Source organism: Thunnus albacares, chromosome 18 (assembly GCF_914725855.1).
Source record: "Thunnus albacares chromosome 18, fThuAlb1.1, whole genome shotgun sequence".
In the NCBI taxonomy this organism is placed as follows: domain Eukaryota; kingdom Metazoa; phylum Chordata; class Actinopteri; order Scombriformes; family Scombridae; genus Thunnus; species Thunnus albacares.
This window is the reverse complement of record NC_058123.1, coordinates 26,885,384-26,903,144: the sequence shown is the minus strand read 5'-3', so window position 1 is coordinate 26,903,144 and position 17,761 is coordinate 26,885,384. Positions and strand designations below refer to the sequence as shown.

Below are 17,761 nucleotides of genomic sequence, written 5' to 3'. Positions count from 1 at the left end.
TGTCTATACCCGGACCAGCGGGTTATTGACTTCATGGCACTTTCTCACCCTGGCCCTGATCTGTTCATTCTAGTGATAGATTAGATAGATTACTGACTCTAGTCAGGACAATTTTTCAAATCTGAGCCAAAGCTCCATGCCAGTCACCACCCAGTGTGAGGTCAAAGTAATATAGAAGCCATTTGGGATGCAGGTGAGGGTGGTCGACACTCCAGACTTCTTTCATGAACAATTAGAGAGGTAGAGGAGTGTAAAAATTACTGCCAGCCAGGGCGATGCATGATGTTGCTTGTGTTTCAGCTGGGACGCTCAACAAAACAATTGAAAGGGTGCCCACATGACCCTGTAGACTTGCCTGCACTCTTACACTCATACACAGATTCATAGTAAGACAAATCAAGGGATATAATTCAAGAAAGGTTTGCCATACCAGAGTTGTTGCTAATTAGTGGCTATTGGTAAAGCTAGTGGAACCAGATACACAGAGATGATGGTTGGACAACTAAGCAGGCCATGACATTCAGATGAAATTGCCTACCAAGCCAGTTGGGCCAGCCACTTTTTGGCCTGAGCAGATACAATATAAGGCCAGGGCATGCTGCCAATTATCAGCTCTTTGCTACAATAGGATACAATACAAGGACACTTTAAAGAGAGAAATACACGAGAGGTTTTCTGATATAACTGTTTGTAAGACGAGTGGAGCTGATTAAGTAGGGATAACGGCTGGATCACTGAGCAGGCCACGGCATTCAGATGATACTGCCTATCAAGCCAAAGGGGCCAACTATGGCAGTTTAGCCAATAGAGATATAAGCCTCTGAGTATCTGCTCTTTGCTTGGGTGAGAGTAGGATTTAAAGGCAGCTTAAAGGTAAGTTGAGTCAAGGCTAGGAAATGGTGTCGCCTGTCAGACAGGCCAGTAAATTCATGACAGCACAGCCTGATACCCACTGCAGGGCTGAATGACGGGTAAAAACATCATTTACCATGAAAACTAGACTTCCACAGGAATTTTCACCCAACTGTTGGCACATTTTACTGTATATTGATAGCAGTTTTCTCTGCTGATGATAATATATACACACTTAGTTCAATCTTTATATTTATTCTTATTTTACTAATTTGTGTCTATCCCATGCTACATTAAGTGTTCAGAAAATTAGAGAAATATTTGTGACTCTGTGAGTGAGAGAACTGATTAAAAAATTCCTGTTCAGAGTAGTGAACATGCTGTTTTTAAAAGAAGTTCATCTGTGATCATCTGTCAACATGTGCGTGACTGTTTCGTGTGACAGCTGCCTCTGACATGTCTTTCACTATAAGGAGAACACTTAAGCATTCAGCAGGTTATTCCATATTGTTCAGCTGTCAGTGTGGCAAAGCTCATGATAACATGTCACTGGGTCTCTTCTTATTTCTACAAGGATCTGGTTCAGGGTCTGACTTTAATGTCCCCGTAATGTCCTCCTCCCATCTTAGCAGAAGTATTTAGTAGCAGCGTCCTGCAATACTGTTAATGCTTCTTCTGTAGTTCCTATTGTATTAACTCTTCTTTAAAATTCTCTTTTTGTTGATCTGTGAGGTTACAGGTAACATTAGAAAGAGCCCCATTCAGGATCCCCTGTGTGGGTCTTTTATTCTACTACTAACAGTTTGGGGTAACATTAGTGACTCAGTCTTGCTCTTGGATTGGGGAGGTTTACCTGATATACAGTTACGTTTACCAAACTAATTGGGTAGTCCTCATCCTAGTTACCTTCCCAGAACTGTGGCTCTGAAAGGTGGTCAAGACTTCTTATTTTGAGTTACTTTAGCCTAGCTCCTGACTGGTACTAAGCCTTAAAAGAATTGTTCGACATATTGGAGAATTAAGCTCAAGAGTCTAAAGCCATGCTAGTGGCTTTGCGAGGCATGTAGGCACAGTGTGCTTTGAGCTTAATGCTAACATCAACATACTAATATGCTCACGAAGACTATGGTAACATGCTAATTTTAAGCAAGTATAATGTTTACCATGTTCACCATCTTAGTTTATGTTAGCATGCTAATGTGCTTAAAATACATACTTCTAACTGTAATGAAAACCTTGCATCTCATTTGTTTAATCTGTACACAAACACAAAATGTAGAAGTTAATATTTGTGATTTTTGATCAGTTACTTTATTAATCAATAAAGCATTTGTGATTTTAGGGAGAATGTAACTATTTCTTGACCAACAACAACTTCTCAACAAGTTGTTGTCACAGTGAGATTAATAATTAATGCCTCTGACTCAAATATCAACTCTAATATCATATCTTGAGTTTTTTCTGGATATTACAGTCAGGGAAAAACATCAGTATGTATGACTGTAACTGACAGTGTATGGTTTATGATCCTTGTGTCATCATTCACTACTTACTATGGGATATTTCATAAGTGTTTTAATTAGTTATATTTATTCTATTCCCTAACTCTAAGTTTTTTAGTTCTCTCCTTCTCCCTCTTTTTTACTTTGTTGTAATCATTATGTAAAATTCTAAATTTTACTCAAGTAACACAAAACTAGTATGTGCTACAAAGAGGCTGCATTTGTTTAAAATTATTAAAATATTCCTGACACAACAAGTGCAGAAAGGCCTGAAAGGAACCATTAGTTCATTGTGTGACTGTTCATTCATATTCATGTTCATATTCAAAGCTGTCATTTAACACATTGAAATGTTTCAAATTCAACCCAAGCTTTAATAAGAAGTGGGATAATGCAGTTCAAGAGTCATGCCATTTTACAACAGAAAAATCCTTTTACCAGATCTGCGTGTTTACACAAACAATGCATAAAAAGGGTTACCATCTGGACATGAGCCCTCCTTCCATTAGTCAGTTTGACAGCAGGTAAAATCCAGTATTCAGCAGAGGAAATTTTAAGTCCATCTCCATTTATTTCCTTCACTCCAGTCTCTGCTAATTTACTTGATAATTTTGGAGACTTCATACTTTTCCACCACCACATTTCACATGTTTCATTATGTACTTTTCTCCACTAAATTGACCTTGTAGCCTGCTAGCCTGCTGTCAGATAAAAAAATATTGTATATTCAGAATGTCAACATTTTAATATTTTTTTTATCTCATCTGGATGACACAAAGATGTTAGATAAGAGTTTTGGATCATTTACAAATCCTGGACCAAGATCCAAAATTCAAGAGTTTATGTCCGTCCTTGGCTGATATGAATATGAAAACCCCCAAAATAGAAGATACAAGTTTAACTTTGACAATTAGTTAAACTCCACCAGTACTGATACCTGAGTACATTTCACTGCTTAAGTAAGGATCTGAATCTGAATGGAGGACTTTACATGTATTGTGGTACTTTAACTTCGTTATTGAAAACTCGATTTAAAAAAAAAAATGTTTTACACTTGTTTGTGTCTTATATTATCAACTACACAAAGTATGTGACTCGCTCAACAAGAGGGGACCAAACCGGAGATGTCAAGGTGCAAAATCAGCCCTGTGTGAAACAACACAGATACAGAACACACACTCTGGGACTCTGAGCTTTTTTTCTAGATAATAAATAATGTGTTTATTAACGTTTTACTTTCTTCATCTGCAACGGCAGGTTTGAAATTAACTAGCAGGGGGAGACAGAGAGAGTCTGCAGCTACGAGCACGTCATCACTCGGTCCCGGATATAAAGATCGTATATATATACCAGACTGCTTACTCCGTACTCATAACACTGGCCCAGTGTTTTTGCAACCAGTCCGTGTTTTCTTTTCCTTTTTCTCTCTTTTTTGAAAATAAACATTAAAATTATGTTAGTAGCTATATCGCGCTCCCATTGCACTCCACGGATTTGAAGTGAGTCTAATCAGTAGCAAGAGTCTGTTGTCCTCAAATATTAAAGGAATATTTCAACATTTTAGGAAATAGTCTTACATCTATTCACTTTTTGCCTAGATAAAAGGATTGATGCCACCAACCAGCGGCTCACTGACACCCTGGAACTTTTTGAGTCACCGTAAGGTTGTCAGACAACCAGATTCCAGTAAATCACTGTGCCAGGACATTGGTTGCCAAGAAATAGTTACAGCATGTAATCTCCGTAAAAACTACAGATTTTAATTTGTGTATGGATTAAAAAACGAGATACAATTTGTGTTCATTTGAGTTTAAGAGGTTCTGGTGGATTTTTTAAATTTTATTTTATATGATGATGATGAAATGAAAATGAATAAATGTGTGCTATGCTCGCGACTTTTTGAAAAATGAATAATTAATCAATTTATAATAAATAATTATACAAAAAAACCTCTGCGGGAGATATAAAATTGTTTATTGTTGTGTGGAGACAATTCAGATCATAGAGTCAGATACATAATATTCCTTGTTTATTATCAAAGAGACACAGAAAAGGAAGAAAATGGGTCTCACTCTGAATCCCAGTCTGAATGAATGAATGAATGAATGAATGAATGAATGAACGAATGAATGAATGAATGAATGAATGAATGAATGAATGAATGAATGAGGACCAAAAAGACGACATAAGAGTTGCTCTCTCAAAGGTGTGAAGCAGAGGAAAAATGATATGAAAAAACAAAACCGTAAAAACAACTACACGTAAGACAATCTTTGATGCTTCGTCAGCTTTCCGTCCCGCCGCGTCCTGATGATGTAAGCAGTGGGCGACCGGACAGGCTAGGCTCCGGTTGTGGTGCGGATGGAGATGGCTGCCGTCACGCAGCGGAGCCGCGGCGGCGGTGGTGGAGGGTTTGCTGTGTGTCAGCGGTCGGTGACGCCGTGGTGGCGGCTTGCGGTACTCCTGTTCTCCGTGTCCTCGCTTCCGGCGGCAGCAGCGCTAGTGGAGGGCCTGTACTGCGGCACGGAGGTCTGTTACGATGTGCTCGGCGTCACCCGGGAGGCCTCCAAAGCGGAGATCGCCCGGGCTTACCGGCAGCTGGCTCGCCGGTATCATCCGGATCGGTTCCGGCCGGGAGAGCCCGGCTCAGAGGGAGAGACCCAGGAGTCCGCCCAGAAGAAGTTCCTGCTCATCGTGACTGCGTACGAAACGTTAAAGGTCGGTCCAAGTCTGTCCAACTCTGTAAAGTTTGTGTATTTATCCAACTGCTCCCTCATGACTCAGTGCAGCACTGCTGTCCTCTTTCTCCCTCATCAAGCTCTCCTATAGTATCTCTACAGGGATGTATTGTGTGCTCACATCCTAGTAATGTTCTTTTAATAATTACGATATCACTCATATTCTTTTATATCCCCATTATCAGAGGTATTTCTTACTGTACTTCCTCTCAGCAACATTCATGAAGAGACTGATCTGATCGTATCTATAATACCCTTTTAAGTGTGGACTTGCGTTGTCTACGGTAATTTTCTTCCACAGCGGTTATTTACCTGCTATGTAATGGTATAATGTTCCTCCAATATCTGTAAACTTACTTGTGATACCAGCATAATAACCTGCAGAGATGCAGATACACATTTTACTGTATTTTTGTGGTTTAAGTAATTTTGGTGCCACTTTCTCTTGCCTCCACACAGTAAATATAAAACATCTTTGAGATGCTCTCAGGTCAATGAGTCCAGGCAAAAACATGGTTTCACTCTGAAGGAGACATTTAATTGTCATCAGTATAACTGCAGGACTGAGGAACATGCAGAAGCTCAAATGACTGTTTGGCTTCAGTTTCGCTGTCTAATGGGAGAGTGCCACATAGACAGAACAGCTTACATGTGGCTCCACAAAAGTCTTTCCTGAACAACATTTGGACCTGGAAGCTGAAACAAGAGCAAACCGTGTGGCTCTGTGGGAGAGGAACAAAACCTGCAGGCCTTCAAAAAAAAACAAACGAAAAGAGATTAAACAGAAAAACCCATTAAGCATTCAAAAAAAGACATGTGTGTTTAGTGAACAATCATGGTTGCTGGGAACCAGTGGAGGTATGAAGAATGTAAAACTGAACACTGCAAACTGCAGACACAACTACATGTTTAGTTAACCTCACAATTCAGTTTAAGTGTCTGAATTACAGATTTCCTGTTCTTAGTTCTATCCAGTATTTCCAGATTGGATGTCTTTTCATCCAATTTGGCTGCTTTTCTGTAGAAAAAAAGTAAGGCTGTTTCCCATTAAAGTGGCCTCGTCCTTCCCTGAATTCAGCTGACTCTCACACACAATGACTGATAACTGATAACTGATGACCATCACAACCAAGTGATCAGTTTATTACAACTGAGTTGAAACGCTTTCTTATTCCAATTATTATTCTGTCATACTTCTGTGATCAATTCTGATAAAACACTTGTAAGATCTGTTCACATAAATGAGACTTTAAACATTTAATATAACATCTAAAAAAAACTTAAATTTTACGATTTCTATTACATATTTTTCATTGTTGTAACTGTGGTTTTGAGTTTGCCTAATTATACTGATTAAAAAAGAAGACCAATCATTATACATATAAAATAAACCTTTCCCAAATTAATTTTTTTTTAAAATGGGCTCCTTTGATGAAGATGGAGCAGGTTCTAGGCTTTGATCGGTTACTTTTTGTCAGTCCAATCTTGCAATACTGGTTCTGCCAGAGCGACAAAGTTTCATCTTAACCGTCATGTAAACTGTCCAATAAGAAACGCTGTGATTTGGAGACTTTGACTGTCGGTTTTTATTAGATAACAGTGAGATCAAATGTTTAATTATACCTCTCTGTTATTAAATAACATCATGTAAAAAGCTTTTGAAGAGCAGTTTGTGTCACTGAAATGATTAATATGAAAAAGTAAAAATCTCACTCAGCAAAATAAATACATGATATACTGTTTAAATGCATGGAAAATGAAGCCAGTTTATGAAAAAGGAAACCTTAAATGTTAACATTATGAAAATTATTTTGTTTTTTGTTTTGTTTGGGGTTCATTTGGGATGAAACCAAGTTTGGCTGAGCTCCTCTCTTCTGTATTTCTTCAGCTAATGTGTTGTGTGTGTGTGTGTGTGTGTGTGTGTGTGTGTGTGTGTGTGTGTGTGTGTGTGTGTGTGTGTGTGTGTGTGTGTGTGTGTGTGTGTGTGTGTGTGTGTGTGTGTGTGTGTGTGTGTGTGTGTGTGTGTGTGTGTGTGTGTGTGTAGGATGAGGACACCCGGCGAGACTACGACTACATGCTGGACCATCCTGAGGAGTACTACCAACACTACTACGCCTACTACCGCCGACAGCTCACCCCCAAAGTGGACGTCAGAGTCGTTATCCTGGTCACCATCTGTGCCATCTCCATCTTCCAGGTACGACCGCAGAGGCGATGTGTTGTCATCGACTTGGCCAATCAGAAGCCACAGAGAGATGTTTTTAGAGTCAGTCTGGCGGGAGTTTCTGACCCTGCTAGACAGACGAGTCTTCCTCTCGTCTCTCTCCATATTTGCTGTTTTTGGTCAGAAACTAAGACCTTTGACCCCTGACTCTTGGTCCATAAATGGTACTGGAGCCTTGTTTTTATAGACACCATCCTGTTGCTGTAAATACTCACTAGAAAACAAAATATGTATTATTCTGCGGTTGTAAATAGTCCCCGACAAATAGATTATCTCCTCCCGTTTGAGTAAATGTTGCTAAAAACTACAGTGCCCAGCTGTTTCAGGAAATGACTGAGCTGAAAAACTGAAAAAAAGAACAAAAAAGCATCAGTGAATTTCCTGGTGCAGTTTATTTACAGTCAAAACCAAACATCTGCAGCTAAAGCACTGTGTGATTGTGAGTATTTATTTTTACACACTTAATTTGACAGGGACATCATTTTTCGTATAAATACCAAAAGAGAGAATAGATAAAGCCTTAAAGTCTCCCTCCAGTCAAAAATGTATTTTTCTTCTTGTTCCTTCAGTTGGATGTTGTTGTCTTCTCTGTTCAGAATGATGTATGTGCACAGTTTGTTTTCACATTTATCTGCTGAAGGAGGAAAGTTCCTCTGCACTCACCCTCGATCTCAGTTTAACACGTGTACCTATGAGCATGATGAGCAACGGTGGCCAAGGCTCATGGGAACTGTAGTATTTAGAGCCGTCTGTCATGCCAAAATGATGAACAAAATATAATTTCTCAGAAGCAAAGTTGAAATCATTGAAACTTGTGGTCATAACATAAATATATAGGATTGTTACATTATCCAGGAGAGTCCTGTGTTTTATGTTGAGTAATACGGAGGATATTGTTTAAAGGAAAATTTGCAAATAAATACCGAATGGAGGGAAAAACACTTTGAAGACCAGCAGCCCCTCACACTTTTTGTTGAAAACCAAAGTAAGAAACATAATTATGTATAAGAACAAAATGAGGAAGCAACTGTATGCAGCAGTGATGCAGGCATCAACTGTCTAATGAGTAAGGGAAAATTCTTGGTTCATTTGTGATTAGTCAGCATAAATAGAAGACCTGAAAGACAATGAAACAGAGCTGGCTGATACGGTTAAAAACATTATTTAAAGAACATTTTTCAGGTCTATATATATATATATATATATATATATATATATATTACCATATGGAAAATGCTAATCGGTCCCTCCAGGATTATGTAGAGTTTTTCCTTATTATGGTGGCCAAAAATGTTTGATTTTGCAGCAGCTTTTCTCAAAAATTGCAATACAATTTGTGGTATTTTATGTGCTCTTATTGTGGTACAACTGTGGGAATTGGGAAAAATTGCAAGCAAAGGAAAAGTTGCAGTAATTTAGGAAAATTGCAATCTCTGGCAAAATTTTGTGGAGATTTCTTGAATTTGAGTTAATTATTGCAATTACAATTTCCTGGAGGGACTGTCAAATAAAAAAAAATCACATAATAAAACAGTCAAACAAAAACTTTTGTAACAAGTTTGTTTTTCTGTTAATTACATCTTCCTTAAACTCCGATGTTCTCTGCTGTGAAATGTTCTCTGAACAGCAGAGTTAAGATCATATCATCATTGGGGCTGAAGTATGATCTAAAGTCACAATATTATTTCTGTGATAAATAATGATCGATGAATGTAATGCTAAATATTTTTGTTTAAAGCTGGAGTGCAGAACTTTTACATATAAATAAATATTTGTTACATTCAAGCCATTGCCAAACGAGCTCACACAATGCTGATTAAACCTATCACTGCCAGCTAAATCTCTCTGTATTTCACAGTGTACTGGAGTTTCAAATCTGGTGTGTATGATGACTTTCCCATGCTGGCGCACCGGTAGTGATGCATTTTATGTCACCCAGCAATGATTGATTTCCCAGAGCTGAAGGCTGCTCATAGAGCACCAGAGATTCCGCCAGCTGGGACATTTAGTCCTCCACTTACTTGAGGGATAAAATAATTTAATAATGCAGCTCTTCTAGACTTTCCAAATACTGGACTGAATGGATGAAATTCGGAAAGTGAAATGAGTCATTTCGTGAGAGTTGTAACGCTGAAAACAATTTATCCACGGTTTTACAGCCGCAACAGTAGCGACAGGGACCAACTCACGCATGTACTCATAGAACTATAGTTACATCCAGGTAACTGCTATTTACTCTCACTTTACTTTCTTTAAAATCGTTTTGTTCAGTTATGGAGTAACAGGTCAAATCAGGGGTTTTAATTGCTGAAAGTATGGAAACCTGATCACTGTACTCTCAAAAATATTAACTTGATCAGCTCTCCAAGGTGCTGATCCTGCTGCTGCTAGAAGCTGTGCACATTTATTTCCTTCTTTAGTTTAATCATTGTTTTCACCTCATTTATTTCCTCATGTGTTCCTCATGTCATCATGTATTGATGCAGCAGGAAAGTCGATCTGTGTCTGATCCCTTGTTGTCCGTCTGTTTACCTCCGTGTATTGCCACGATTTGGTCAAATAATTAAACAATTTAATTCATCATTACTGTGATGAGTTAATTCTGATAAATATTATGACTAAGCATCATGACATGTATTTTTTAAAATATGTTAATGTACACAATAATCTTTCACATTGTAATCCTTTTATTTGTCATCTTTTGCATGTTTGTGCGCTGCTGCACGTCCTTTGTGTGTAACTAGCAGAGTGTATATTGTGCACCCGTCAGTGTAGGTGCATATTACTGTCTTGATAATGCGCCCTTAAAATAATAGTGAAACACTGCGCCATTGACTTCAGACCAGGTTTTTGTTGGTCAATCGCACAATCACTTTCCACTGCCTCAAGATAGCAATGTGCCAACAATGCGCCTGACCACACCTCACTTTAAGACCAACACACCCATGAGCGCTTTGATGGGCGCAAGTGCATTTGCTGTTTTAACAACGTGGGCGCTGGACGGGAAAACGACAACTGCATCGGTCTTAAACTAATAAAGACAATTGCGTCAGGCTTGGTGCTGCTTTGCGCCGGGCGTAAGATAGGGCCCACTGTGTCTGTGATAAATATGGTGAATTATTGCCCAAACTTTGAAACAGTAGATCTTGCTGGTCTATAGTTGAGGCAGGCAGTCTCACCTCCCTCTCTCTCCTCCAGTACTACAGCTGGCACAGCAGCTACAACGAGGCCATTAACTACCTGGCGACGGTCCCCAAGTACCGGATCCAGGCCACCGAGATCGCCAAGCAGCAGGGCCTCCTCAACCGCACCAAGGAGAAGGGCAAGAACCGCCGCTCCAAAGAGGAAATCCGGGAGCAGGAGGAGGAGGTGATCCGTGACATCATCAAAACCAAAATCGACATCAAAGGAGGCTACCAGAAGCCCAACCTGTCAGACATCCTGCTATGTCAGATCGTGCTCTTCCCTTACTACATGACCAACTACGTCACCTGGTACGTCTCCTGGATTTACCGCTTCACCATCTGCAGGGAGGAGTACGGAAACGAGGAGAAGCTTTACTTAATCAGGTCAGTTCTTAGGGAACGTTTAGTATAGATATGGTGTTCTACTAGATCTTCTGGATGAATGTGATGAACCTATACATCTTTCCATGTTTCTTACCTCAGCACCAGGTCACTTCACAACAGACTTTCTGTGTTTTAATCCTCAGGAGGTACATGAAGATGTCTCAGTCTCAGTTTGACAGTCTGGATGAAAACAACAGACAGTCCTTCCTGGATAAACAGCTCTGGATCAAAGAAAACTATGAGGTTTGTGACTTAAAATTCTCTCTCCATAGGTTTTTTTTTTTTCATCTCTTTTCTTTTGATTTGTCCTTATTGGTTTTCAGTCCTTTCCTCTTTACTTTCTCCTCCTTTCTTTCAACCTGTCTTCAATTTATTAGTATGTTCCTTTTAGTTTCCTTCTCTCCTCCATCCATTTACACATCCTTTAAACAAAAGCTAACTGGAACAATTTTCTCAGTTTAACCAAATTTCACGCAGAACTTGGGATGCATCTGTCTGTTGTGTATCAATGCCATAGAACCTCTGACTCTGATCAACCAATAAGTATTAGAAAACCAATACCAATCGGTTTATCTTTACACACCTAGTTACTAACCCAACACCAGGTGTCCGTTGCTTGTTGCATCTTTTCTGGTAAGATTTTGATGTAAAAAATCTGCTGGAAGTCTGCAGGAAGTCTCAAATTTCAATATTAACTGAAATGTGGTTAAAAAAAGTGGAGTTAGTGAATGAAAATGGTATTCATCTTAAAAAGAGAAACTGAAATCAGCAGGGTGGTGAGTATGACATGACTCAGTTGTTGTACTGATGGAAGTAGTGGCGTGGAAAAGTACGTTACACTGAATGTTCCATGTGAACCATTATAGTTCAGGTAATTCAAACACCCCGTAATGTCTCAAGTGTAAACATTCCTCATGTGTGTCTTTCAGGTGTACAAAAAAGAGCAGGAGGAGGAGATGAAGATTAAGATGGCGACCGACCCAAGGATGAAGAGGTACCGGCGCTGGATGAAGAACGAGGGACCAGGCCGGCTGACCTTCATCGACGACTGACGACCACACGCTCCGTCTGTATCATACACATCTGCCTCAGTGCCAACATCCACGGACAACACATGCCGTGCTGTGTGGAGAAATACCTGTACAGAAAGATTAACTATGCCTGTTTATATAGTGAGAGATATTTTCATAGCGTTCAGGCCTCATACAAGGGGATGACTGAGTGGAATAAACTGTGGGCTGGAGCTTCAGATTTTTGAGTAATTTTTTTTACATCATGCTTTTTGTTTCAAACCAAGTCAATTTCATTTTTAATGAAGTTTAATGATTTTCTTCTAAAAAAAACAAAAAAAGCCCAAAAAAACTAACTTTCTCCAGCCATTTTTTGTCTCCTGCTGGTAAAATCAGATGGATGAGTGAGTTTTGATGTAATTATATTCATTATCTGGGTGCAAGATGATGATGAACAGACCGTCCAGTAACCAGAACATTTGACCAACAGCCAACAGTGTTGTTAAACTGTCCTTGGGTAAGGCGTTGGACCACAACCTTCTTACTCTAAATGTCCAAAATGTAAAATGAGTGAAAAGTATTTGCTTTTATAATGAATAAAGGGCCAGAGTGTATATTTTTACGAACAGTGATGAGAAGAGGTGTATTAATTTGAACTCTGTGTGTCCAGAACAGAGATAGGTTTAGGACGTATTTAGCCTAGCTTAGCACAAAGACAGTAAAAACAGGGGAACTTTTATCCTAGCTCCATCAAAGGTTTCTTTTTAAAATCCACCTTCCAACGACAGAAAAAGCTGTCTGGTTTACATGTTGTATCTCATTTATTGAACGGGTAAAAAATAGAAATGTAAAAAAGAGGCATTTTGTGACTGGCTTGCTAGCTAACAAGAAAGACATGGCCAACAGATGAAACTGATCTTCTCATCTGACTCTGGGGAAGTCGACAGTTTCCTTTGCTAACCAGGAGAACACATCAATGTAAAGAAGAAAGCAAACTGAGGACATTGATAAATTGGTTGGTACATACAGTAACAGATGGTTTAAACAGGTTTTTTTCCTCCAGTGTGTTTCTAACTGTCCTTTCTGCTCTGATCTGATCTGATCTGATCTGTCGTGAAAGCTTTTTAAACAGGACACTCAAAACACACAGAAAAGCATAAAGGCACAGACATTTCAGATGTTTATGTGAATCAAACAGTCTTATTGTTTAAGTGGAAGCCAAAGTCACTGCTGCAATATCTGTACATTGTGCAACAATAGATCATTATCTCACAAGGAGCCTGTTATCGTGGTTTCTGCTCTATTCACAAGTTCAGATGGCTGCTTACTGTTTACTGCATTTTAAAACTTGGTTTTACTTATTTATTGTTTCACATTTCATTTGTCTTTTTGTTGTAAGTTTGGTGTTGAGGTGGCATTAAAGTTATACTGTAACGTTAACTATAAGTCATGAATTTGTTTGAACACATTTTGGGTTTTTTTCTTTCTCCTTAGTGACTCGTCTGTTTCTGCGGGTCAACTGACAGTTTCCCCATTATCAACTGTAAAGCCATGAAACACATATTTAAGACTTTTTTATATTACATTATTTAAGATTTTACAAGATTCTCTTTTTACGAGTCAGACTGGAAAAAAGTTAGCCGCAGACAACATTTCTAAGCAACTCATGGAGCTAACATTAGCTTAATTAACTAGCTAGCAACAGTTTTCATTTCAGCTGGTAAATGCTTTTGTCTACCTCTGTCAGAAATCAAGGACACATTGTTTGAAAAATTACTATTAATTTCAAGTGGTAAATCTCCCACAGTTATCATTACTGCATATACACGTGAAAATAGCTTGACAGGTGAGCAACAATAACCAAGAGGGCGTGGGGTTAAGCAAAAGGTCAGTGCACTGGATCTCAAACTTATCATAGTCTTAAAAGCCAAGGTAAAAGTGTTCATACCTTTTCTGAATGGCCATACTTGAAGGTGAGGTGAAAAGCCAGCTGTCACAGATAGTGGTGAGAAGCCATGAATCGTAGAAATGGAGATAATGATTGACACTTTCAGACAGTCTCTCCTTGAATGCATTTTGTGCTCAGTTTTACAGGTGAAAAATTACAGGCACAAGGCTGATAAGTGCATAAAGTGACTGTGATTAAGGTGTTTTCACATTAAGATAGTTTGTCAAGTTTCTGTCGCCATAAATCTTGCATTCTTAAAAAATGTATTCTCTTCCATTACCAATATACCCCTTAATATACCTACTTTGGCATCAGTTAAGGAAAAATTTTGTTCAGGCTTTGCCTCATCACATACAAAATTTGAAGGGCTATATCTCCCACACAGTTCTTTCTATATTGATGTAAACCTTCTCAAATTAAGGCTGAGACTTTGCACTTTAATGTAGTATCCATTATTTTATTTCATATTAAATGTGCTGAAGCACAGAGCTTGAATAACAAAAACTGTGGACTGTCCAAATTCTTGCTCTCTGGACTGTATGTGGTTTGAAATGTTACAGAAGAAGTAAGTATGCTGACTCATCTGACAAAAAGAAAACCCAACAATCACTCAGTGTGATGCAAGAGTGACTTTTTAAAAACATCTATTTCTAACTAGTTTACTCTGAAACACACCACGGTGTACAAGTTTTGAAAAGACGGGACATGTAATGTACAATATTTTTGATAATTGATTAATTGTTTAAAGTCACCTATGAAGCACAAATGGAAAATTGCTCTCTACTGGCTGGAACATGCTTCTTTGTCCACATGTAAGCCAGTGTGAACCGTTGTTTGTTCAGAGGTGTGTGTGGCTGTTTTATACTTTTACAGATCTACACAACTATGTTTTTAAGATTTAGGAGAGCCCAACTGATGCTGGGATTTTGAGTTTGATACCAATATCTGTATTTCAGAGTTTAAAAGAAAAACAGACAATATATCAACTGATTTTCATTTTTCATTTTTGATCAGGATGCCTTGAATTAATAATTTGGGGATTTTGGGGGGAAATGTGCTTATTCACTTTCCTTTACTTTCTGAGAATGTAATGAGTAGATCAATATCCATCTTCTGTCTATACAGTTCAGGAGTGGTTAGCATATCTTAGCATCAAAACTAGAAGCAGGGGGAAGCAGCTGGCCTGGATCTGTCCAAAGTTCAAACATACACATACACACACATCTAAAGCTCACTAATGAACTAGCTTGCATATGTTCAATTCATACACAAAAAGAAATGTAAAAATAATTTTACATAACACAAAATAAGTTTTATGAGTTACATGTTGGAACTCTTTCTTGACAAAGACTAGTGTGTCCATCTGCCCAGCGTCGCTGGTTATTGGGCAGGTTGCCAGATATGGTTGGTGTGTTTTATTGTTCCGTACTTAAAGCAGAGACATGAAATTGATATGATTTTCATCTCAATCTTGGAAAAAAAGCAAATAAACTAATTTCACAAAATGTTGAACATATCAGCCAGCTTTAGCGCATAAACATTTTAAGAATCCCTTAATTTTTGATTATTAAAGACTTGTGACAAAGGTACATAATGAGCAGGAAATTTTACAGTTTTTAACTTGTCAGGGCCTCTGGTGGAGAAAATATGTAGTGATGCCATTTCAGAACTACCACAAACATATACTGAGTTTCTTACTTATCAACATACACACACTGGTATATCTCTTTCAAGATAAAATTGGCCCTGCTGATGTATTAGTTGCATTCTATTTGAAAAGCTCATTGGCGCCACCTTGAGCTTTGGTGACCAACAATTACCCATAACACCCTTAAGAACTCACAAATCCAGTATATTTTTGCTGAAGTCTAATGTAATTCCAGCTTCAATCAACAGCTGCAGCATGTTGCTGAAGTTCTCTTGGGCAAATTAATATAACTGTAGAATTACATTGATTTCCATGTTAATCATGTGAGATAATAAAAATGTTTTTAGACAACCATGCGTCCACTCTGGGTTTAAAGGATAGGTTCACATTTTTTCTAGTCTGTCTTAAAACAATAGTCAGATGCCTATATGTTCATTGACACAGTTTTTGCTTGCTGTAATCATTCCTCTTGTTCATTCTGGCCATTAAGAGATCACTTCCTAATGAGCCTCAAATGTAAGTGATACAAGCCCAAATCTACAGTGCTTGTTCTGTGCAAAAATGTGTTTCAAAGATCATCTGAAGCTAGTATGAGGCTTCAGCAGTCTGAATTACATAAATCAAGGTAGTATATTACAAAATTACAGTCTTTTTAGTATGAAATTCCCTTAATTTTATGCTCAGTGTAGTCAAAGTGAACCAGACCAGAAAAGCATGTAGGATTTGTTTTGTGATACAGGCTCCTGAAAGTGAACCATGCTGGAAAGAAAACAAAACACGCCATGTCAGGTTTTCCATTAACAATAAAAATTATTAACATACATTTTTAAAACATACAAAAACAAATACAAGGCAGAAGGATGATAGAAGGCCCATGTCATTCCAACATCAACAACAATAATCTGTTATCATTATAATAGCAAAATGGACTGACTGAATTGGACATAACCTCGCTGCAAACCAAGTCTTTGTAAACGACACGTTATTTCGTTAACTAATTAAAATAGTGCCTGTTGAGATGATAACAATCATACTTCTCTTTAATGAAAACAAAACAGATACACAAGTGCAGAAGACCTACAGATCTCTGGGAGTCTGTTTTTCTTTTTTTTGTGCAGTTATAGTAAGAGCTGTAATCTGCCTCGGCAACTAACTACATCACAGGAAGAACACAGACTGAAGGTTTTACATACACAACTCTGTTCTGTACATGTACTCAGCCAAGCCATCTGATTGGTTGAAGTTATATGTCCCCCCATAATGAACACCTCATTAACCTTTACTGGTTTCTTTTTCTGTTTTCTGTTCTCTATTGTCTGTGAGGAAAATCACCAGTAACTGTTGCATTAGTGCAATCCATCTTTTTTTTTTAACCCCCCAAAACTTGACATATACTGACATTCACAACTGAACAGTCTCAATTACAAACGAATATCTTTGTGCAATTGAAAATATTGTCCAGTTTTCCTGATTTGTTTACAGATGCAAACAAAGTTTTATCATCAGAAAAAAATAATCTCTCAAACTGTCGTCATTTTCAACATTCTTTTGCTCTGATAAAGGCTCTTTTTACTAATCTAAAAATGCAGCTGGCTGATGAAACACTTACAGAGGCAACTTCATTTGAGATATCAGTCACTGGCTAGTAAAAAAAAGCTTAATTCTAACCTGACAGTATATTCAAATCGCAAATTTCGCTAAAATACTGTACCTATAGTTATAAGTTCAAATCAAAACAGCCTTTATGGAAAACCTTCAGTCTCCAGTAAATCCAAATAAATTGAAACATACATTTGTGGAAAAGGAAATCTAAACCTTCACTGGTTGTTAATCTCTTCATATACTTAACACAACAGACTGTGTCCTCTCTTACTGCATACATGCTGTGGAACAGGCCGGATCCTCTCATGGGCGTCTGACGGAAACTTTTCTCATTCTTTAGACGGCCAGAAGGAAATCTGACCTACACCACGAGGAGTCTGTAATTTTTTTGTTTTGTGTGTTAATACAAACTGGGATACTTTTATTCAATAATAATTTAATCAGTCAAGTAAGTGAACTAGAATCAGGCTTTCAACACTTTACCTCTTGAAAAAGTGTCTCACTGGTGCCTTTGAAACTGAAAACCTCACTGTTACTTTATTGTAGTACAACAGCAGATTTGTTTATCTTGTCAACACACTCATGAACTGTCCAGGAAATGTTCTTCTTATCTCTTCTCCCGGAATTTAAGGTGCATTAAACCACATTTTCCACTCCTTAAAGACTTT

General features: G+C 38.2%; 1 protein-coding gene across 1 annotated transcript; it reads left to right on the top strand.

Moving 5' to 3' along the window:
* The first annotated feature begins 4,662 nt into the window (after nt 1-4,662).
* dnajc25 (DnaJ (Hsp40) homolog, subfamily C, member 25) lies at nt 4,663-13,335 on the top strand. The gene is made up of 5 exons (XM_044332858.1): nt 4,663-5,072; nt 7,137-7,289; nt 10,515-10,885; nt 11,029-11,128; nt 11,815-13,335. The coding sequence occupies exons 1-5, from the start codon at nt 4,716-4,718 to the stop codon at nt 11,935-11,937; spliced, it is 1,104 nt and encodes a 367-aa protein (XP_044188793.1). The 5' UTR covers nt 4,663-4,715; the 3' UTR covers nt 11,938-13,335.
* The last annotated feature ends 4,426 nt before the right edge of the window (nt 13,336-17,761 follow it).

Coding starts and splice junctions, on each gene's coding strand:
- dnajc25 (XM_044332858.1), top strand. CDS start 4,716: ATGGAGATGGCTGCCGTCACGCAGCGGAGCCGCGGCGGCGGTGGTGGA. Junction 7,290..10,514: donor GTGCCATCTCCATCTTCCAG/GTACGACCGCAG, acceptor TCTCTCCTCCAG/TACTACAGCTGGCACAGCAG. Junction 11,129..11,814: donor GGATCAAAGAAAACTATGAG/GTTTGTGACTTA, acceptor TGTGTCTTTCAG/GTGTACAAAAAAGAGCAGGA.